At 44.4% G+C, this 23,868-nt stretch overlaps 1 protein-coding gene across 4 annotated transcripts in view; it reads left to right on the top strand.

Moving 5' to 3' along the window:
- The first annotated feature begins 1,711 nt into the window (after nt 1-1,711).
- CRB1 (crumbs cell polarity complex component 1) overlaps nt 1,712-23,868 on the top strand; it is an 828,623-nt gene continuing 806,466 nt past the window's right edge. For all 4 annotated transcript variants that reach the window (XM_085601839.1, XM_085601838.1, XM_085601837.1 and 1 more), the window contains exon 1: nt 1,712-2,072. In XM_085601839.1, coding sequence (XP_085457965.1) covers nt 2,015-2,072 — 58 coding nt within the window. In that variant the 5' untranslated portion in view covers nt 1,712-2,014. The remainder of the gene's footprint in view (nt 2,073-23,868) is intronic.

The raw sequence follows: 23,868 nt of genomic DNA, 5'->3' as shown, positions 1-23,868 counted from the left end.
GTGGTGCTATGTACGCTAGGATAAGTTGTACATCATTGAAACCAGAAGAAATGACTATTGGAGACGTGCTTTTTTGTAAGTTATGTTTGAGTGATCCTTTCTTAGTCTCACATGAACTTTGATGTCCGGTAAATCTTCGGACTCTGGACTGAACTCTGCTATATCTTTGCGACAAGAAGCTCCGGTGTTCCTTGTAAAACAATGCAGAATCCAAGTACAGCTTGCCTAGTAAACTTGCCCTAGTCTTCACAGGGCATTTTTAGGTCTGGTCTAAGGACAGCCATAGCTGCTTCATGCTTCATGTAATGAAAAATATCATAAATAGAAACCAGACCTGTATTTATAAATACACAGGTGCTTTGGATCAGCCCTCGTCATCCATTGGTCTATTCAACTATCATTCAAATGTTTCTTCCTCCCACCACAGCATACTGCATGGGGCAGTGGGGCAGGAACTTCAGACTCGGGCTCTTTTCCACTGTGAGTGATGACGCTTGATTAAATGAATGCACTTGCCTAAGAAGAAATAGACTTCTTTCCCAAGACTGAAGTACTAATATTTGTCAGTGATTTCTTTGGTTTCGCCTGCATAGCAATTGTGAAATCTATTGTAATTATATATATATATATCTTAAAATTGCACAACTACTCACCAAGCTACAACTTACAACAAAAAACAGCTTATTATTAATCACATAGGCGAAACGTATTGCATTTACCAATGCTTGTCTAATCACCATCGCCATTCAGATAACTAGCCCTACTTGCCATGCTTAATTTGTGCAGGTGATGAGCACCAACCCAGGGGCTGTTTCAAAGCACCACATGTGCACGGTTTACATTATATTGCAAAATACCACTCCACTGTAATTATGTGATTGTGGTGTTTCCACAGTTACAGATTTGCTGCATTTGCCACATAATCCATAATCTGCTGCATAATATGAAAATTGTAATAAAAAGTTGTTTCTAGAACAAATGAATCAAAAGTTACTAAAAGCACAGAGACCCGTTACCACGCAGTCGAGGGCCCTTTGCAAACGTTGACTAATCCCCTTTCTGTTGCTTATTGCTGTATTTGTTTGGTAAACGGGCACTAATGAGAAGAAATCTTTGCCCAAACAGTGTTTGCTTGTGTCAAAATAACTAAATATTACAATCACAAAATGTGCAGCGTATGCCACATAAATTGCCTTTTCTACCCACCGAATTTAGTCAACAGCATAATTTGGTCCCCCACTGCCGCCCAATTCCAGTGGCCCTGTCAAAGACTAACGGGTATACATATATCCTAACTATATCACTGGCTATTTCTTGCATGAAAGAATATCACATGATGTAATGATGGGCACTTTACCCGATGCGATATTTTCGTAGGACGATGTTGTCGACCTTGGTAAAGTGACATACAACCAACTCAGGCAGTAGTGGCTGTGTCAGGACTCGGAGACACAAAGCTCCTTTGACAATGTTCCTACAGCTATGCAGTTTCTAATAGTTTATTTTTTGTATAAAGCGCTAAAATGCAAATTGTGCTAAGCTTCAAGGCACATATGGAGATAAGAGTTCAAAACTGTTCAATCAATACAAATACATTTAAAAAGAGAGAATACATTTTTCAGTACTATGCGTGAATACATATTCTGATAAAATACTATACTAGTCAAATAGACCCTTCCTGCAACGAGCAGAACACTTGTGGAGAGACTGCGCGCATCATCCTCAGTTCGGCTGGATTCCAGCTGGTCGGCAGAGCCAGCTGCGAGAGGCGCTCCGGTCCAGCTGACCCACAAGTCTGCGCCGTGTTTGAAAGATCACCCGGGCCTTTTCTAATAGAATCTTAACAAGCGCAGCAGCCGCTGGAACCAAAGTGTGCACATTGCCTCCGCGCAGAGAGGGTATGCGGCGGGCACGGCGCCTTTTCCGCTCTCTGAGGTGAGGCGGGATGAGGAGCGGGCCACTGCGGGACCGGACCCCTGACCACGGCCGCGGAGGATGAACTCCTAGGGCGGACATGGCCCCGGTCAGCGCTCTGCTCGTCTTCCACCTGGTGCTGCTCGTCTCTTTGAAAAGTAAGCTGCACTTTCCCACCTGTTGCAATTGGGGATTGGTGTCTGCGATGCGTATCTGGCGGAAGGCTGTTAGAGCGGCCGGATTAGCGCCAATTTACCTTATCGATTTGAGATGAATGAAGAGTCTATCTGGCATTCGTACATTGTCATATCATACAATCTGGTAGTTTCTTTGTGTAATGCACAAATGTAATCAAAAACTTTAGAATGTGTTTCGATTACACGTTTCCCAAGAATACCTGTTTTTACCATTCTGTTCCATATTGAGATGTTCCTGCTACAATAAAAATGTTATATGTAAAGTGCTCAGCTGCTCCTTGAAGCCAGATTAAATATTTTCAACGCGTCCGAAATGTGATGAGTCAGCACAGCATTTTTGTTGCGCAAAGCAGGGGCTTTGATTTCAGGGCGTGATCGTATTATTATTAATTGTTGTTGCATTCTAAAGTCCGTTTCCTGGTTGCATAGACATCGTTTTGCTGCAAATAAAGTTTCTAATGCGATTGTAGTGGGGCCGATGCAGTCCGGTTAAAGAGGTCTATATGATCTCTAATTATAATCGTATTGTGTAGTTCCGCAGGCATGGTGCAAGTGGAAAATTGCAAGGAAGTTACTATTTTACGTTCCCTGTTCGATTATCTCCCGAGAAGAAAAGAGGGTTTCATTTGCTGTTTTCTGCGCACAAGCTGTTCAGGTTTTGTTTATTTGCATATGCAAACTTACTTGTCATATCCAGAAACAAACATGCGCATCATGGTTTTATTTGGCGCTGTCCAAAACCTGCGCTTTGCAGCCTGCCATTATAAACAAAAGACACGGCCGCTATAGTAAATAGTAAAACGTCAGACCCCGCTGAAGGCGTCTTGGACGCTCGCCGTGAAGTTGCGTAGTTATTGTGGTGGTGTGGAAAAGAAAGGCACGTGCTGCTTTGCTGGGCGCTTTTGTCTGCTGGAGTTAAGTGTGCGCCACCAGAAAGCGCTAAGTGGGCGCAGCTGGGGACGCACGCGAGGATTTGTCTACGGCCCCGGCCAGGGGCGCGCGGCGGCAGGCAGTCTGTCTGTCTGGAGCGGCCCTCCCCGTGATTTTGGTGATTTGAGGCTGGTGGTGAATCTGAATATGAATGCGCCGGAGCCGGGAACAGCTGCCATTCAACCGGAGCACTTGGCGCGAGCGCACAATGCCGTCTAATCTAGGTCACCTTCTGTCGCTGTGCCGGCTAGATTGCAGCGTGTCGTCTGCTGATACAAATCTGACATTCACAATCCGAGGCCGGCAGGAGAGCAGATACAGGAAACTTTTACGGACTGCGACGTGTTATCAGGGGTGTAACGTACCTCCTTGTAGTGCAAGAGGCCCAACCCCTCTGAGGGCCCTGTGGAACCCACAACTCTTTGTATATCTTTGGAGTGGTCAGTGTAAGGGACTTCTTATTAGATACACCGTCATATTTTGTAACGGCTCCCCATCATTTATTGTAGGCCGCTGCTTGATTATGCAAATAAGCAGCAGTGCACGACAAACCACACGCAATGACATACTTATCAAATATATGCCTTTTGGTGTCTGTCTGTCTATCTATCTATCTATCTATCTATCTATCTATCTATCTATCTATCTAGTGAAGGAGTAACAAGAAGGACAGTGAACGAATTAAGAGGTTTTTTTTTTTAGTGTGGCTGTTAGCTGCCAATTTATTTTATTTGTTTTCAAGGCAACAGTCATTTGTTTACAATGCTATGTCATGCGTTAAGCGCCCAGTCATCAAGTGTGTGGTGTCTTGGCGCTAGGAGAGTTATATTAGTTTATGCCCTGAGCAACACCTGGCTAGGTAAACTGACTTAATTGAACTAAGGAGAATATGAGGGAGTTGCATGCTCTTGGCTTGCACATTAAAATGCCTAAATTTAATGTCTGCGCTAAACACAAAACCTCAAAATAAATAGATCAGATTAGTAGATTACAGCCGTGAAATTCTGCACTGGAAATTGGAGCAAATTGCTTATTGCACTTATTAAGGTGTGAAATTGCCGGAGAAAAACTGTGCCGGGACTAGTATAGTCTATGTAATTTGGAAAAGTGAAAACATCCCTCAAGTACATTAGCCCTCTTTACTTTAATATCATTATTATGTTAGCATTGAAACACTTCTACGCCTGTAAATGGCTACATATATCTGTTCCAAGCTACGTGTGTGTGTGTGTGTGTGTGTGTGTGTGTGTCCATGTATATATGTGTATATATATATATATTTACATTACGAGTGCTTTCCTTCTTGACAAGTCCTAGGTGCTGTCCCTACTATTGCTTATGTTCAAGGCCACTTGAAGTGTTTGGCAGGAAAGGGTCAAATTAGATATTTTTTTTTTAAACACTTTTAACACGCGTTAATACTACCTAGTCAAACGTTTGACCTCATTAGTACGTAGTTAACACCTAAATAAGGCAATGCATAACTAAAAGGTCACCAGGTAACTATTGCAAAAGGTCTGCCACTACATGGCACCATGTGTAGTGCTTTGTAAGCCTTTGCTATAGCTGCCTGGTGCAGCCCATTGTTTCCAGTACACAACCTAGGAGAGGAGTCCTCTAGAGACCATTATTAGATATCTGTTGCAGTTTGGAACTGATGGGCAGTATTTATTTTATTCTTCAGACTAGATCTTTTTCTGGGGGATGCAGATGAAGTGGCTAAGATAGAATACTTACGAGTGGTATTGCATCACAATCTGCTGCTGTTATCGCCAGTGCTTGAAATGGAAAAACAGAAGTGCAGGTACTCTGTACCAGAGTACCTGCTCGTTTCTGAGAAGTGCCGGTACTCTCCAATTAAAAGCATTGCATTTCTCTCGAAGTGCAGGGATTCTCCCTCTCAAAATAAAAAAGTGCCGGTACACCATACTGGACAGAACCGGCCCATTTAAAGCACTGGTTATTGCTGACTTCCTCCAGGCTCCCCCTCCCACCTTCCCCCTCCCCCGCAATCCCACATGGCACCTACAGGCAGTGACCGTTAGGGGCACACCATTTTGTGTGCAATTGATGAGCACATGGATCATTTGTTCCATGAGAATGACAGTGCTGCTGATAGTGTGGCCACTGAATAGCATGCTTTTAAGGTAGTGACACTCGCCAATTGAATATAGACCTCCTTTTGTATAAAGCCGAGGCTGCATTTGGTGTGGTTTACAGACCTGGACTTGTTGCCACCCAAAGGAAATATGATATTGTAAATGTATTTATATAGTGCTTATTACCCCTGGCAAGGCATTGAAGCACTTTTTGTGGCGAGTAGCAGGCTACTCTGGAACTCAAGATTAGTAATTAGTAGGTTAGTACAATGTATTTATTGTTTTTATTTTTTGTGCATTAGCTGCGTTAGGGCTGTGCTCTTGATTTCTTGTGTGTTTATTCGAGTTTGGGGTAGAGATAGAATGACAGGAGTGGGTTAGAAAAGGGAAAATTGTGATTTTTTTGGAATTAGTGAGGGTGTGTGCTTGTTAGTTGTAAAGGACAGAAGTTTTTTTAATAATGGTAAAATGTAAATAATTTCTACATGTATATCTATACACATGATGTTGGTAAAGTTTAGCTAGATCGATTTTGATTAAATCCCTCTATATAAATACCCATATGTACATTGAAGCAGGAATATTTACGTGGTCTGCTGTCCTCCTTTATCATGTGGTCCATTTTTTATGGTGTCAAACGACTGCAATTAACTTGTACAGACAAATCTACACATGGCACTTATTGTAGTTATTAGAAGCAGGTGTAACGCTTCATATATGCACCTATATCTACATATAATCACCAAGTTTGATGGTCTGACATACCGATGTATCCTGAGGTGTAATATAACATTTTCCCCTTATATAAATGTATCTGTTTATAGCAGGTGGCATAGTTCAAAGTACAATGATGTGTACTTGTATAACGAGAACTATTTTCTGTACAGTGAGAAGTATAGTTTGTCATGTCTGAGTCTTCTGTTGTAGTACTTTCATGAGTCGTGAGTATACTTGTCATGTGGGGAAGAGCCAGCTTTTGACTAATCTTCCGAAGTGGAGATGGTTGTCTGTGGATCTTAGGTTTGGGGGTAGGGAATTCCATAGTTTGGCTGCTTGAACAGAGAAAGATTTTGTACATGTTTTTTTTCCTTCTATGTAGGAATCATGGGCGAGGAGTCATTCTTGAGCATAGCTTCCTTTGCTGTTTGTTTTTGTTGATTTTCTTCCTGCTGAAGAGTGGTCCTTTGCTACCATGTATTGCTTTGTGTGTGATCCACAGTAGCTTTAAGGGGGATCTTCTGGCAACTGGTAATCTGTGTAGCACCCTCAAGGCAGGAAAGATGTGTACTTGTGGCTTTACATGAAGGAGGAGTCTCAGGGCAGTGTTCTGAATTCTATGTAGTTTTCTCATAGTTGACAAGGTTTAGCCATGATACAGATCATTAGAATAGTCCAATTTTGATAGGACAAAGGGATGGTAGGTTGAACCTTGTGTGGGAATCCTAGATGCAGGAAGATGCGTGCAGTGATTTATTGTGAGGAAGCTTGATTTGGCTGCCTTTATACATTTGTGGATCCATTGACAGTTTGATGTGCATGGTAATACTAAGGTTTTTCACCTCCTTAAATATTTTTGGAGGTGGTCCTAGAACTTCAGGTCTGGCGCGCGCAAAGAGGGTTGTCTGTTTTCCAGTTGCCACAGGTGAGTGTCTTGCTTTTTGGAGGCATTCAATTTGAGGTGGCTCCATGTCATCCATTGGTCAACAGCCAGTAGGCAATTGGAGAGTTTTGATGTTTTAATGTGTTTTTGGGCTTTCCAGTTTCAGAAGTATCTGTGTCTTCTGCAAAGTTATAGAAGGCGATGTCAAACACATTGATCAGATCTAGTAGTGATTTGATGTAGATGTTAAAAAGCATGGGTGAGATGAGTGAGCCTTAAGGGACTCCTGATTTATTTTTGTTTGGTTTAGAAGAGAATGGGGGTGTGCATAATATAATATTTGTTCTACGGTGTAGGTAGGATGTGATCCAAATGAGAGTTGTGCCCTCTATTCTGACTTCCTCAAGTCTTTGGAGTAGTGTTTAGTGATCCACTGTATTAAAGACCGCTGAAAGGTCATTGGCCCCAGAACGTAGTTAAGGTCATCCCAGTTCCAGGTTAGGGCTGATTCCGTTCCTCTTTCTGGATAAAAACAAGTTTGAAAGATGGAAAGTTTCTCCCCGATTGGTCCATTTGCTATAGGTCTGCAACTGTTGAGGTCTAGATTGCCCAGGTTAGTTTTTTTTTTTTTTTTTAAAGGGGGTGTATGCATGCCTTTTCAGGTCTTCTAGAAAAAACGTCTGTCATTAAGGATTTGATGACAAATGTTTTACTAGGATGACCGCTGAAGTTGATTGTTGTATATTTTAGAATATGGCTGTGTTTTGGGCTCTTTTTGGGAGAGTAGTTTTACAATGTGAAATGAGCAACGTCTCTTTTTTTTTTTTTTCCCTTCCTCTTTTTTTAGATTCGATTAGGGGGTTGGGTTGGCTTCTATCAGACTTAGTACAGTTTTAGGTAAAACAAGGAAAGCCATTTAAAGTCAAGCTTAGAAAAACACATCAGTTTTAGAGTTAAAAATGCATAGCACAAAGTGTGTGCTCTTACCACCTTTTCTTTGGCCTTGCTCTTTGGGCTGTTCAGACCTCAAAGAAGCTGGGCCTACAAAGTGGATATGCTTACTGACCTGTTCATAAGTGTGGATAATTTGGAATATTTTGCTTGATAACAGGTTGAGGGATACAGAGCCGGGCACCCACTGCCATGAGTATTATGGTTTGAGTCTGTCACCAATAAGTGCTATTCACAATCTCAGTGAGGAACTGGTACATACCCAAAGACAGATTAATACAGAATTTGCCAATCGCATTGTCTCTATACACTTCCCAATCTCTCCGGGAACTATCCGTCTCAGATACGACCGGGTTTCTCGTGCCCACCCCACTTTCACATGTTACGGCTGTCCAGATTGCTGCCCTGGTAGAACTTATCGCCATAGATGAGATAATTAAAACAATGGCTCAACTAAGTACACTTTAAACACCCAGGCCTGACCGCTTTACCTCGGGAATTCTATTTCTCCTTTAACTCAAAAGTACCTCCACATCTCTTAAATATATATGCAGATGCATTTAATCGATGGATTATGTCACAGTCTACCAGGGAATTGGTGATAGTTGTACTGCCTAAAAGGGGATGAAATCCCACAGATTACATTCCTACAGACCGTTGTCCCTCTTAAACTTTGAATGTAACATTTTAGGCACATTTTTAGTAAAGAGAGTACAGGATTTGTTGAAAGCTCCTTTTCTCTGACCAATGTGGTTTCATTGTAGGTCATAACACCTTCTCTAACCTCACGCCTGTTGCATGTTATGGGTAAATCCCTCCCCTCACACTAATAAACTCGTAGCCATTGCATTTAATGATGTAGAAAAGGTGTTTGATACTTTACTATGGCCATACTTATTTATAGTGCTTACAAAGATGGGCTGGTGCAGAATACTCTAAGGTGGAACCTTTGTACATGCAGCCCTTAGTCATGGTCCACACAAGACGCGTGATTTCAAAGCAATGGTCCATACAACGGCCCAGATGGGAAGAAAGCCCCTTCAACACTTTTATTTGCTTAGCCATGGAGCTGCTAGCTTGTACACTGCAAGGGAAGGAGGACCTGAGGTGATTAGGTTACAATGTAGATGTCCTTTTGTCTCCTTAGATGCAGACAACACCCTCTTATATCAGAGAGATCCAGAGGTCTCGCTGCCAGATGTAATGGCACTATTAACTAATTTGGGCCTCATATCTGGCCTTCAGGTCAGCTGGAGCAAGCCAGTCAGAGTGCTTGTGAGCTAGTCACTATGCACTGAAATGTGAAATTGACATATTTAAACACCTGGGCATCCAAGTATACCATGGCGAAAACCTATTCATCCCGGGATTATTGGCTGGGTAATAGCTGATACTGTCTCTCGTATTTGTGCAGCTTTACTCTCTCCTTGATAGGACACGTAGCCATACAGAAAAGGGTGCTCCTGCGCAGACTTGTATACTGCTTTGCAGTGCCACCAGTTCCACTAACTAGGAAAGTTTTTCAGAGAAATGAACTCCCTGCTAATTCAACTGATATAGGGTAAGGAAAGATGACTAGTGGCTTTGGCTAATCTCACATGACTGCTAGAGGAAGGGGGAATATGGCCCCCAAACGTAGAGGTTTATTATCTAGCTGCTTGGTTACAATGGCCTATGAGATGGTTCTCAGGTGCATCTGACCCATAACGAGATAAAATTGTGGCTTCTTCAAGGAACATCACCATACATGAAGCTGCACTGAGGAAATGTCCCCTGGCTAAACATCACCTGAAGTCTCTCAAAATACCAGGAAACTGTTGGAGGTGGTTACCGCCACTAGGATTGTTGGTAGCTTTTGTTCCAGCGATTTCTTTATTGTGTCTCCCACAATTTAAAGCGCTAACAAAGACCTACAATACCCAGTCATGGACTGAGGCTGCAAAAGTGACTGCAGGGGATCTGACCTCCACTGGTACTCTTCATACATATGGCTGACTCTGGGACACCTCGGAGATGATCATTTGATCACACACAATATATTGCTAAGGGTGTCCAGATGAAAATGGGGAGAAGAAAACCACGTACCTGCTATGGTTGCCACCCTTTAACTATTGCTAACATTTGGCACTAGTGGGCTTCCAGTGTGCACCCTTTCTAATTCATTAACCCCTACTTTTTACTCCAATGTAGATAATATTAAAGCTGGGCAGATATTCAGAGAAAAGGAATGGTCAAATATCCTGAGGTATACAAAGAAATACCGGAATTAAATGTACTCGGTATCATTTTCTGCATAAAACATAATTGACACCCAAAAATATAGCAAAAATTTACGTGTTCGGTTGACCAGTATCTGTGATGTTTTGCCCCACAGGTTAATTTCCACCATGTGGTATGGGACTTTGGGATCATTGCACAATCTTGGAGCACAGATGCTTTGCTACCGAAGGGTAGGAGACTAGAGCAGGATGTCCTCATTTGTATACTGAGTCAGAAGCATAGACCAAAGGCTAACAGGCATACACGTACGTTTCTTGAACTAACATGGATGCTTTCCAAAAGAAACCCCCATATCGTGGAAAGCCGGACAGGAGTTAATGCTAGGCTGGAAGATGAAAGCAATGGACAAGAGTGGAGATAGTAGCTATTGTTATACAACAGAGGACATGTGAGAGGTGTGAACCACACAGAATGGGAAACTATATCGCTATCTATAAAGGCCAAAACTGGTGGTAGGCCTCCATGAAAAATGGCATAGATGACTCGTGAGCAGAGAGGCTAGAGTAGTGTGGAAGAACCGACTCTCAACAAGTGTGCAATGCTGGAGAATACATGTGTCTATCACACATTAATCAAAGGAGTCTTGGTGGATGCTTCCAATGCTGAAACACTTCATGATGATTATACTGACTGCACGTGAGCTCTTTGCTATGGACTCTGATCTTCAACGAATATACTGATTGGTTATTGGTGGCCGATGATGCCTGATGTTAAGGAGGTCTAAGTTTGAAATATTTGTGTGTTTTTCCTTCTCTTAAATTTTTTTAAAAAAGTGAATAAGTGATATCTGTTAAATATGGTTAGATACTGGTTCTAATGAGATATAGATGTCTCCTGCACTTATGCTGTAATGCTGAATTCTTTGAAGTGCTCCTCGATTTATAACATAATGTAAAACCTTAATAAAGAGGTTTTTAAAATAACTTGTAGCTAAACTTACAGTTCCCATTATGCATACTTTTGCAAACATTGGAGTGTATAATTATGATAAATGTTCAAAAGATTAGAATAGAGATTTAAGAAATGAAAAAAGGCTGTAGGGGCTTTAAAGCTGTTGTTTAATTCTCCTGGTAGGCTCCCTGTTGCTCAGAGAATGGGGCGCTTTGAAATGCAACCGTCTGGATTGACCTCTATATCCGGATATTCCTTAGAAGAACACCTTACTTTTAGGATGTCATATCCATGCCCTAATAATGTTAATAAGAATCTTAATTCGTATGAGAAGCAGTGTACCCCCTCCTAAATACTTATGCCAATTCAAAGTCCGAAATGTGCAGCGGTGGCTCCTCCATGTGGGCGGAGGAGCTTGGCCCCATTGCGTTCTCGCAGTGCGAGAAGCAGAAACCTAAAATGGTATTATGAATACCATTTTATGTTTCTGCTTCTCGCACTACGAGAAAGCAGAAAGAAGGGTTTGGTTGGGGGTGGGCGGTCCTGCTGCAGGGCAGGGGAGGAGTGGCTTGCCCACTGTTGTGGGCGCTGACTGTTTGGCCGGCCTCAGGGCCAACCAAACCAGTCATACGCACTCTCCTGTTTTCTCCATGTAGGTTTCATGCAGCCTGCATGGAGAAAACGGCCTCCCCATGGACGCCTGTGCAGTCGGCGTCCCAGCCAATCACAACGCTGTGATTGCAGCATTGTGATTGGCTTAGGGGAGGAGAGGGAGGCTGCCTGCTTCCTAGGACTCGGAGCAGATAGAGGAAATGCAACGTGGGACCAGAGGCGAAGGTAATTATTTTTTATAAATTACCCCCCCTCCTGTGCGAACCCCCCCCCCCCCATAATCCCTCCAACCCTCCCCCAGCCCACCCACCCACCCACCATCCGCGAGTCATGCCGGCCGCTGCTGGAAACGTGACCAATTTTTCAAAACTGCAAAAGATGTGGTATTTTCCACTTGGAAAACAACATGTTCTTCATACCTCAAGAACTAGTCATGAATATACAACCTTGAAGATACCCCAGGTAGGGCAGAGAAATAAGGAGAGAAGCATGTGTCCTCTATCATGTCTGTTGGGAATTTATGTGATTAAGAAGAAATCAATGCATCTATTTACACCAAAGTTATATGGATCTTCGCATTATAATTATGCAGATAGCCCAAAAGACGAATGCTCTTTCAGCTACCTATTTACATGATGACCATCAATGGTGGCTGGTAATTTTTGTTGGTAGTGGGTGGGGCCACACGCACACATATACACTTGCACCCATGCATTAAAAACTGAACACACACCCCTCCCTCTCACCAATTCATCCATTTCTATATACATGCACACACCAAACTTAAAAAAACATAAACCTTACCTGTCCTGCAGCTCCCAGAGAGGAGACCCTTGGAGCTCCCAGGAGGGTTGGGATTGCTGTCTTCTCTCAGAAGGAAAGCAGCAGTCCCTCACTCATCCCAGAGTGATGACCCTGCTCCACTTTCTAACGAAGGTGTCACTGATTAACACTCTGCCCTGGGTACTTCAGGCTTAAAACTGAAGCGCAGAGGTCCAAGGCAGTCAGTAAGGTTCCCCCTCTCGTCCCGAGGGGGAGGGCTTGAGGCACCTTTGCCAGGCTGAGGAGGTCATGTCTACAGTCCCACTTTGACTGGCAAAGTTCTGTTCAGGCAGCCAGTAGCCTTCACATTTAGCGCATGTCAAGCTCCTGGCTGCCTGACCTGAACAAGAGGGCTGCCTGTCACGGTGACAATTGCTCAGCCTGACAGACACTCTTCTTCTCTGGAAAAAGGTTAGGGGGCGTGGCTCCCTTGACCATATGGACGTGCCGTGGCTGATGAGCATAGAGACATCTAAATGTTATCAGCAAGGTATTTGGGCGTTAGTGATTTTAAAATAGGATTCTGAAAAGCATGTAAATTGCTGTTAAGTTTGCATGCTTTAATTTTGTTGTTAATTTGTTAAGTTCTTTATTAGTTTGCTATGGTACTGCTCCACTCTTTGGGTGCTTTAGAGCACTAGGAAAAGAACATCAAGGGTCTGGGTCCCAGTCACCCAGTAATCCTGTTTGCAGCAAAAATGTTTTTATGAGAAACTGAATTACAAGTTTCCTGGTATTTTTTGGAAATGTAACAAATGTGAAACTCAGTTGAAAAGATGCAGAGAAAACTGGACAGAATTCAGAACATCATGCTTAAAAATAAGATGTAAAACCTATGTAATGCCTCATTCCAGATATTCCAATATTGCATCACCCTGAAAAGACATGGTAATGCTGCCCAGCATTGGTAACCTCATGTGCGATATTACTGTGTCTTATCATCAGGCCACTTTTAATCAGCCCCCAACAAATTAAACCGGGATGCAGTGAATTGAGGGGTTTAGTGAAGATTAGGTATTTGGACAAAATATTTATTTTTAAATATCGAGTTACAGAAATATTGGGGGAAAAATATTGTGATAGAAAATATTTATTAAAAATATTTTTAAATATAGTTTAACATTTTAAGTGATTTCACATTTTTCATTTCATTGCTAATAGTAATTTATAATGTCACAGCATGTTGCTAGGTTTGCAGAGCAATTGGGTGGGAATTTATTTAATATGATTAACATTTAATTTTTAATTTATTAATAGCTAATTGTGTAATTATATTCTTTTAGGTATATATTGGGTGTGGGCTGCTGGGTTTGTAGGCATATAGGGTGGTAATGTAATTAACATTTATTTATTATTAATTATTTGATTGTGTAAAAAGTATATTATTTAGTTATATATTTGATATGGGCTGTTGGATTTGTAGGGGTATAGGGTGGAACATTAAGTAATAATTAACAACTATGAATGTTTTCAATTGATTAATAATTATGTTAATTGTGTTATACTTAAAATATAACAAAGTGTGGGCAACTATGTCTGTGGGAGTATAATGTGGGTAGTTTAGGTAATTAAAAAGAAAATGTTTATTGATTCATTAGTTCAATGTTTAATAATCATGTACATATTTGTCTATATATTATTTTTTACCGGTTAATAGTGTTCATATTAAGAGTGTTATATTTGTTGTAACTTAATAGGGTTATTCAAATATGTTATGTGTTTGAAGTAAAGTAATATCCCTACTGCTGCACAGACTGGAGTGGGAATAGTAAATGTAACACCTTGGAAGTCCAACCCTTTCCCTACTGTTGCTCAGACTGCATTGGGAATAGTAAATTTAAGTACTCCGAAGTCCAACACTTTCCCTACTGTTGCGCAGACTGGAGCGTGGATAGTATATCTATTATTCCCAGACTTCAATGCTTTTCCTAATATTGTTTACAAATGTTTTATTATGATCATTTGTTTCATTTTATATTATTTGTTTATTTTTTTAATATTATTTTTAGTAAATGTGTTTTTTATATCTAATCTGGTAATTTATTTAATGTTTTGCAGTTAATTTGTTTTTAATGGTTTTTATTAGCAGAACAATTTGCAGATTGCAGTGAATAACAGTGGAGCTCTCAACATAAGATGTGCATGTACATTAAGGCATCAAGGTGCATATTTAGAATTGAGATGCCAAATATCAACGTACTATTTATGATAAATGCAGCCTTCATTTTTATGAAGAGACTGGGGAGGGTGAGAGAGATGGGGGGAGAAAGAGAAAAGAATAAAAGAACAGAACAAAAATTCAACAATTTGAGAGCTCTGAGGTTCGTGAGTAACAGATTATGAAATTCTGAATCAGCACACATTCATTGTGAAGACCGGTACATCATGTAAACGAGAATGCGTGCCACTACATGGTGATATGAAAAATGGGGGTCTGGTAGTCACCAAGCATGCCACAGGTAGAGAAGAGGGGGGTGACTGGGTCGCTGGGGATGGACTGTATGGTCCAGCAGCCGCGCAAAGGGGTGGGCCTTTGCAGGGAATGCGTGAGAGTGCCGCAAGAGTTAAGGAGCATTGTGGAGAGAGGAATGACACTATGGTCGTCATTGTGTCACCTGTCGGTGTACCACGGGTGAGGGTATGCATTGTGCTGTCTATTCACGGTAACCGTTCATTTGTTTTGGCATCAACTGCAACCAGATGAGTCTCCCAACATTCACCCCCATGTGGAAATCGCCCCTCATGCGGAGTAGTCTGAGAGTGTGCGCCTCAGCTCTGGTCCGTGTCAGCAGCACGCATAGCCATTCTCAAATCTACGGAGGAGTAGGAGATTTCCAAACCATGGCTATGTTTTGCTTAAACAGGACGAAGGCCAAGTCAATTAAACGATGCAAGTGTTTGTCTCTCTTTGCCCGGGGTAGTAATCCCCATAGGCCGGATTCGGGGGTGGGAGTGAGGGGGTGGCTAGACAACTCCGCCACTGTTGTGGTGACTTCTTCCCACGCCAATGATAATGGTGCGCCTGCCCACACCATATGTATGAAATCTGCATTCTGCAATATCAACTGGGGACATTCCGGGGAAAGCGTTGAGAGCATGCACTGAATACGGCCAGGGGGGAGATAAGTGTAGTGAATGCAATTAAACTGAGTTAAGAGGAACCTAGTGTTGCGGGAAACGCTCTTTGCCATCTGTAAGGAGCGAACCCAAGCTGAATCAGAGTGGCTGCTGTAACTCTGTGTTCCACCTGGCATGCGCCCTCACTTCAGGATCAGGTGGGGTGGTGTTGAGGGCCAAGTACAAGAATTTTATGGCATGTTGTGTGCTGTTAGCTGTCAACAGTGTGTTTAAGGCCTGTGATGTTGGTGGCTCCGTCTCCCCGTACCCTATGTCTCGCGGACAACCCATTTTACAGTGCAATATGTGAAGAACTGACCAGCGCTCAATCCATAAGTCTTGACCATTTCCTGGAATGACATGAATGCACCCTCATTGTAGAGATCACCTATATTTTTGATTACCACACAGCTCCACGTGGCGAGTCAATACACCTTTGTGTCTGTCATAGCAACAGCAAGTCCTAAATGGAGATTGAGGGACAATAGGAAAGGATTGGGCCCTTTGGGTGTAGTACCAATGCCAGCAGGAGCAAGCTAACCATTATTTTTAAAAAGTCACGGGCAGGGCGGATGGTAGCATCGACAGTCCGGTATAAGTGTGTGTTCCCTGCAGTCCTGCACATACAATCGATGATTCAGGGTGTTTTGGGATCCCAGCCAGGTCATAGGCCATTGTAATTGTGCATGGGGTAATAAAGCTTAAAGTTGGGTGCCCCCAGTCTGCCCTCAGTGAGCCGGCACTGCAAGACGGGTAGCGCTACACTACGGCGGCCCGTACTCCAGAACACTTTGAGGAAAAGACTGTGGAGTTTGCAAAAAAGCTCCTAGGGAGCACAATGGGGAGGGCTGCGAAAAAATATAACAGACAGGGGAGTAGAAGCATTTTGGAAATTGCCAACCCGACCTAGTGGGGATAATGGAACGGAGCGGCAGAAGGGAAGTGAGCGGCGTATGGATCCTATAGCCTTATTCAGATTTACCTCGTTGAGGTCACGTTTGGTGTTGTGTATCTCTGTTCCTAGGTATTTAAAGGTGTTGTAGCACCAATGCAGGTGAGATTCCAGTGGTGCCAGCCGGTCGTTGATTGGTACATGTGCCAGGGAAAAAAGGCACGATTTAGGCCAATTTTCCTGTAAGCCGGAGATCGCGGAAAAGTCATCCAGGATCTTCATTAGGTCCGCAAGGGATAATCCCACGTCCCACCGGAAGACCAAGTCATCGTCAACGCACAGCGAGATCATGTGGTACATGTACAGCTCACAAATGCCCCAGTCCACTGTCCAGTGGCCGAGCTGACTGGCCAGGGGTTCCATGGCGAGATCAAAGATGAGGGGGGACAAGGGGCAACCTTGTTTTGTGCCTCGGCAGATGGTGAACTTATCCAAAATCACCTGTCCCGTTTTGGCACTGGCCTCCGGGTCGGTGTAGAGGGTGCGTACCCATTTCAGGAACCCTGGGCCGAACCTCATGTTGATGAGGGCTGAGAATAGATAGTTCCAGCCCAGTGTGTCGAATGCTTTTTCTATATCTGACACCGCGACCCTAGCTCAAACATCCGATGGAGTGCTGTGCAGGAGGCCCATTCAGGAACGTGCTGCGACCTGGAATGAACCCAGATTGATCTGAGTGGACCAGTTATTGTATGATGGGTAGAAGACGGTTCACCAGGAGTTTGCAATCCAAATGACCAGGGATAGTGGTTAATAACAGCGGACGTCCATGGGATCCCTATGGGGTGTGAGCAAGACTACTATGAGGGCCTTGCGGAGCGAATACGGCATATGACCCTGCTCCTTGGCCTCATTGAAGATTGGGTGGTCTGTGTGAGGTAAGTGGTAATATTCTCAACGGGTAAGCCATCAGTACCTGAGGATATGGCTCTATGCACCTCTGTGAGATCCAATGGATCATCCAGCTCAGCCCGTTGTAAGGCATTTAGATGCATCAGATGTAGCATGCTATGGGCAATGAAGTGGCCGGGGAAGAATAGAGCTCACTGTAGTAATCCCAGAAGGCCCCATTAATATCCAGTTGTGCAGTCAGCAGCTCACCGTCGGCCGAGCGTATCACACCTATGGGGGTGTGTTGTTGGTCGTTGTATACTAGCCACAATAGCAATTTCCCCGAGTGGTCACCTTCAGAATGCTGCAGGGCCATGCACTACCTATAGTCGTGCTTGCTCAAAGTCTGTTCCGCTTCACTGTGCTGCTTGCACAGTCGTTGGAGTTGTTCACTTGTGGCTGCCTGATTGGCCGTCCATATCTCAAGGGAGCAAAGGTCGCGTTCAATGGTCAGAAGGTCCTCTCATAACCTCCTGTGTATCTCCCATGAGGTTGACAGGAAATGGACACGTACCATCACATTATGGCCATACCACCCAACGGCTCGCGAGGTCGCAGTGCCAGTGTTGAACGTAAAGTATTGCTCTATGCATTGGGCAAGTTCGGCCGTAAAAGGAGGGTTGGACAATGCTTCCACTTGTAGACTCCAAGTGGGTTTGAGGGCATGCGAGTGCACCAATTGTATGGTGAGCTTCAATGGGCAGTGATCAGGGTCCATGCCTGGAATTCCGCTCCGGCCAGCTGGGTGCTGAGGTGGGCTGTGCATGCAGGAGGTCAATTCTGGTGTGTACGTCCTGTACATGGGAATAAAAGGAATATTCAAGGTCTGTCGGAGGTATGAGCCGCCTTGCATCTTGATGTCGCATGGGGGTCCTTCACTGGCGAAGATGTTGAGTGGCACATCTGGAGGCAGCTGCTTGGAGGGGATGCATGGAACGGTCAAAAACCACATCCAGAACACAATTGAAGTCGCTGCCCCCGACAACAGGGGAGGACGGGTCGCTAAGGAGCTTCAGTGTCAGGGTATCGAGAAACTGACTCTGTTGGGTGTTAGGAGCATATATCACTGCCAATGCTAGGGGTGAGCTGTCTAGCTAACCTTCCAGTACCACATATCTACCTTCCATATCCACCTTCTGTGTGGTCACGACATATGGTTCTCCTGGCGCAATCCATATTAGCACCCCACAGGCAAAGGAGGAGGCCATGGTGCCATACACCTGTCCACTCCATGTAGTACAAAGTTTGTGTTTTTCAGTGGCAGTAAGATGTGTTTCGTGGAAAAAGGCTATGTGGACATGTTGCCTCTTGAGATAAGCATAAATGCGGTAACGCTTTGTCGGTGTGGCGATGCCCCACACATTCCAGGTAATGATGTGGTATTGGGGAACACATGTGTTAGCTTGTGTATTAGCCATATGAGTCTAGCATTCAACAAGGGGAGGGGGAGTGCAATTCCCCATCTCACCCCCAGGCCAACCCATTAGAGCTCAGGAAGTGCTGTGTGGATTCGTGGCATGCTGGCAAGTGGCGAGCATCATCTTGGGCACGAGTAGCGCAACTCGTACCTAGCAATTAGGGTTGCCTATGGCCTACCTTAGGGGTAACATATATAATAAAAGGGGAGTTTAATGCTTGGCAAGTAGTTTTAAATGCCAAATCGAAGTGGCGGTAAACTTCACACACAAGCACTGCAGTGCAGGCTTGAGACAAGTTTGAAAGGGGTGGGTGGCACAATCAGTAGTGCAGTCTACTAGTAGCATCTGAAGTACAGGCCCTGGACATATGGTATACCACTTTACAAGGGACTTACCAGTACAACAAATATGCCAATCAGGTGTACAACAATGTCATCATCTTTAGGGAAGAAGCACATGCACTTTAGCACTGGTTAGCAGTGGTAAAGTGTTCAGAGTCCTAAGACCAACAAAGAGAATCAGAAAAAATGGGAGGCAAAAAGTTGAAGGAAAGACCACCCTGAGGATGACCGGACTAACAGAAGGAACAAGTTGGGAGTTGCACCTGTGACCCCTGGCAGTCCCTAAATGGAGTGGCAGCTGATAAAACTTAAAAGTGGTGGGTCACAAGACCGTTTAAAAAAATCAATGCTAGACCTGCAGTTTGCGTCTAGGTGGCAGAGCCATTGGTTCATAAAGTTGGACCTCATCTACTATCGATCCAACGAGCGTTTACTTACCTATTTCAATTTGAGCTGCGGTGCTCTTGAATGAGCTAGCCAATGGCATGCAGTTTAAACCATAAAACCAAGAGCAATGCATTTCCTCTGCACAGGTCAGGGTCACTAGAAATATGCATGTTTATAGCAGCTGTGTTTCTCACATAATTATGGGCCCGTTGCAAAAGCCATGTAATTAATCACCTGTGGTACAATTGGTAGATTTTAACACAAGCATTTGCAATGCAATAGGTCTCGCATTGACATTATTTAGAGTTATTGACATTGTAAATGATAATGTTTTGACTGGAGTCAACGCTAAGCACCTATTAGAGACTGGTGTCTTAAAAAACAAGAGTAAGCAAATAGAACAAAAAACAGTGGCCTGCCTGTTTTTTTTCTATTTGTTTAGTTTGGCTAAAATCGCTGCACCTGCGCTTTACTTTAACATTGTTAAAGGTAGAGCACGCTTGCCGCGGTTGCTGCAAAAGTAAAGAAATAGTACAAAAAAAACTGTTTGTTTACTTTTTCAACAATTGCGTTACCCGCGCTTTACTTTCGTTAAGCGCGGGTAACTCGAGTAAAGCGCGGGTGCCGCCAAAGTGAAAAATAAGTAAATAAGTGTATACATGCACGCAGCTTGGCACTTTACATAGTGAAGTCACGCATCGTACGTAAGTTAATACAGTGTATGAAATACATTAAAAACAAGCTGTTGCCATTGCGCAAAGGCAGCCTCTTATCGCTTACAAACAAATGTCCACAAATTACTGTGTCACTCTCTACAATTTGCTTGATACAAAATGAGTTTGCTGAAAAGACAAAATTATATCACACAACCTTAACGTTCTAACACGCTAACGAATGCAACCCTTCTGATACATAGCAGGTTTAGAAATAATACTTAGTGCCAGCAGGTGCCTCCTAGCAGTGACTGCCATCCTTCTCCTTCTCCTCCTCCTCATCCCACAAAGAGCTGCCTCACGCTTGCCTGACACACACTCAACCATCAACAAAAACAAGCAGGAGCCACTGCCACCCATCCATGGGGGTTTAAGTGGGCCAAGCCTCTAGCATGCTCGGATTATCTCATGGTTACTGGGCAGGTCTGGGCGACTGTCACGCAGAGTCTGAGAGAATAATGCATCATCATTTCAAGGCAAACATATGGCTTGGGGCTAAGAAGCGGAAGCATTTGAGAAGCAGCAACTTACACTCCGAACAGGGAAATATCCACACCAGAGAAAAAATCTAGAACAATTGTACAACTAAACCTCACACCAGTAAACTGACCGAATACAACAGGCCCTACGCTACAACGTGCTTTTATGACTGCCCCATTGTTTTAGCCATTGTGTGACGCGCAGATAGTACAATGCAATGACAGGCGAAGTCATTGAGGAGATGAATGGCGGGGTAGGGAGTATGTTGACAGTGGGGAAGGACAACGACAGACAGTGCCCTTCCTGTGGTGTAAGTGAGAAGGTGGCACACTAAGCACAGGCCACAGATCAGAACAATGGGGGAGGTGTGTAACGAATGGGCATCAGATAGGCAAATGGAAAGTCCACCAGGTGTAAGGAAACACAGTAGAAGGGGTACACTGGATAAGAGCAATTTGGGTGTGAAAAGACAAACAGAGAGCGAAAACGACAGACCTGGAAAGATGCAGAAAGGCCAGGTTTGGCGTTACAGGTGAGGAAGAAAAGGCACAAACGGGTAAAAGAGCCACAGCTGGGTTCACTGCGGTTGGGAAAAACACAGTGTATATAGCAAGGGAGGCATCAAACGGGCGTGTGGTTCTAATAACAGTGTTCGGGATATTGCAGAGTATGGCTATTACGTAGGAAAGATGGCACTGGCCATTGTTTAACAGGGAGAAAGAACAGGAGGAAGAGAGAAATACTAAGTCCGGAAGTAGCTTGGCAGGGTTTGAGGTTGACAAATGGGAGTTAGGTGAAGGTGGAGATTGTGAAGTATTGTGTGCTGAGCAGAATTCCACTGACAGGAGAGGTGGGAGACCGTGAGGACTCCATAGATAGTTGCTAGTGGCGAAGGTAAAAAGTTGACATGGGTAAGGACAGACAGGAGACATGGGTGAGGGTACACAGACCATGGGTGAGAGTGCACACCTGAAAGGTGAGAATCAGCTAGGGATGAGACGGCAGTAGCAGGTGAGTGGTAACAGGTGATGGTATACGTAACCGAGTAATGAGTTGTGTGGTGTGGCAGACAAGAGATGGGTGAGGGGCAGGCAGGTGGTTCAGGTGGAAAAGTTGTAAAAACACACAATCAGGAAGGAATGCACAGGTGAGAATTGAAAGTCTGGCGTGGAAGAAGTGGTGACAGCTGACGGGGCTCCGGTCAGGATAGAAATGTTAAGTTTATACACGTGACGGGTCGGCAAGGGCACATGTGGGGTGAGTGTGGAGAGGACAGATAGAGGCGAGGGTTCATCGGGAGCAGTGCTGACAAGAGGAAGTGTTGAAGGGGCATCCAGTAGTGACAGTACTGGACTGTGATCCTGTTCAGGGTATGAGTGGAGTCCCTCCGACCCTCTCTCTTTCTCTTACCTGGCTCCACCTCACAGGCTTTCCGCAGCTGTGAGGGCTACGCTTTCTTCACCTCCTTGTCTGCAAGGATCTTCTGCAGGGCGTGGGTCAGGAAGATGTTCTTGGTGTTTTTGCCCTTATGCATAGGCAAGGTGAGGCTGCGGTTGCTGGGCTCCTTCCCGGCACCTTGCCCTTGATCTGCGACTGCTCCATTCGCACCCACAGAAGGTGGGCGCTCGCTACCCTTACCGCCCACCCTGGGCCATCCCTGACTGCGCGTACACCGGTGTCAAACCCTCTGCTGCCCGGGCTACACGGGGCATTAATGGCACACGGTTAGCAGCGACCTGCACTCGCTATGTTGGAAGGAAGCGACGTCACACACACACAGAGCCTAGCGGCAGCCAGGGAGAACACCGGCCGGGACTAGAGGGGGAGAGCCCAGGAGAAAGGAGAGGAGGAGAGAGGTGAGAAGAGGGGTGGGGGAGAGGAGGCAATGAGGATGAGGTGGAATACGAAACAGGGTTAGGATGAGGCTAGAAATAGATAAAGACGAAGGAACGAGCAGAAAACAAGCTGTTGCCATTGCGCAAAGGTAGCCGCTTGATTATATTTGCATCGCGCTTTCACTTTAAGTGAAAGCGCGATGTAAAAATGAACATGCGGACGCCCTTGCCAAAGGCGAATAATAACAAGATTTCAGGAACATGATCCGTCACTACACGCCTCCTAAAGATAAGAAATACCCTCACGACAGCCGTCAAGCAAACGATACAGTCCGGATGGGCCGTCCCAAAAGGAGAAGGAGACAGGGAGGAACCAAAGAAGCTTCATTTTCAATGGGAGGCCACCATTTAGCATTCATGATGACGCCAGCCAATTAAAATAGTGGGCGGGGCTTCCAGTCTTCTTCTGAAATCTCCTCCTCCACAATATGTCTCGCAGAGCGAGCAGGGCATGCACACTGCAACACTATGCAAGACCTAAAAAACAAATTTGCAAAGGTTGGCTGGTCACCTTTCTGAAGTTTATTGCTACGTTTCGTTAAACTGGTGCTAATGGGGTGAAACCAATGCACAGACAGTGTTAACAAATGTAAACGTGTGAGAATAAAGAAGCCATAATTTGTCGTGTTGCGCCTTACGAATTTCCGTTTCTTCACACATAATCATCACCACAGGGCCTGTGAGTGCGGCACGCCATGGCAAAGTTTTACAACTGATGTCTGGTAAGGAAACAGAAACAAAAGCGCCGACAATTATTTTAAAGCCACGGACAAAAACCTAACCCATCACTTGGGCCAGTGTTGGGCCTCACAAGAACAGAAAGGCAAAATCTTCAATGTACAGAAATGGTATCAACAATAAGCCATAGTGAAAAACACTATTAATCACGCTATGATTCTAACCCAAGTCTTGGAGCATGAGATTATTACTGCAGGCTCTCGATTTCACGAGCTAGCATACTACTTCCTAGCTTGCAGTAAAATCAAAATATTGCACATTAATAGCCCCCCTCCTTAATTTACCTGGCTGTGCACCTCTAGCAGCTCTTGGGGAGTGCTGTGTCAGGGTCTGCATCTATTCTGGATCCTTTACCCTTGACCTGTCGAATCGTCTTCAGCCTGGGGCTCCAGTAAGAGGCTGCACCAGGGGCCGTGTGAGCCCTTCCACCTCTTTTCCAGCTTATTAAGGGGTGAAGTGTTGTCTGCGAGGATTGCTGAATACACACCACCCTGTGACAAGAAGGGGGAGAGGTGCACCATCGCTGATTGACACCCAGCTGTGGGAAAAACAGAGCTGATACCTAAAGTGCCCAGGCGGGATTCAATCAGCGAGGGTGCTGTGACCCACAAGTGAGTGTGGGCAGCATCACAAGCTGCAA

The sequence above is a fragment of the Triturus cristatus genome, chromosome 4_2 (assembly GCF_964204655.1).
Source record: "Triturus cristatus chromosome 4_2, aTriCri1.1, whole genome shotgun sequence".
Taxonomy (NCBI): Eukaryota; Metazoa; Chordata; class Amphibia; order Caudata; family Salamandridae; genus Triturus; species Triturus cristatus.
Note: the sequence above shows the minus strand (reverse complement) of the source record. Positions and strands in the feature narration are given on the sequence as shown.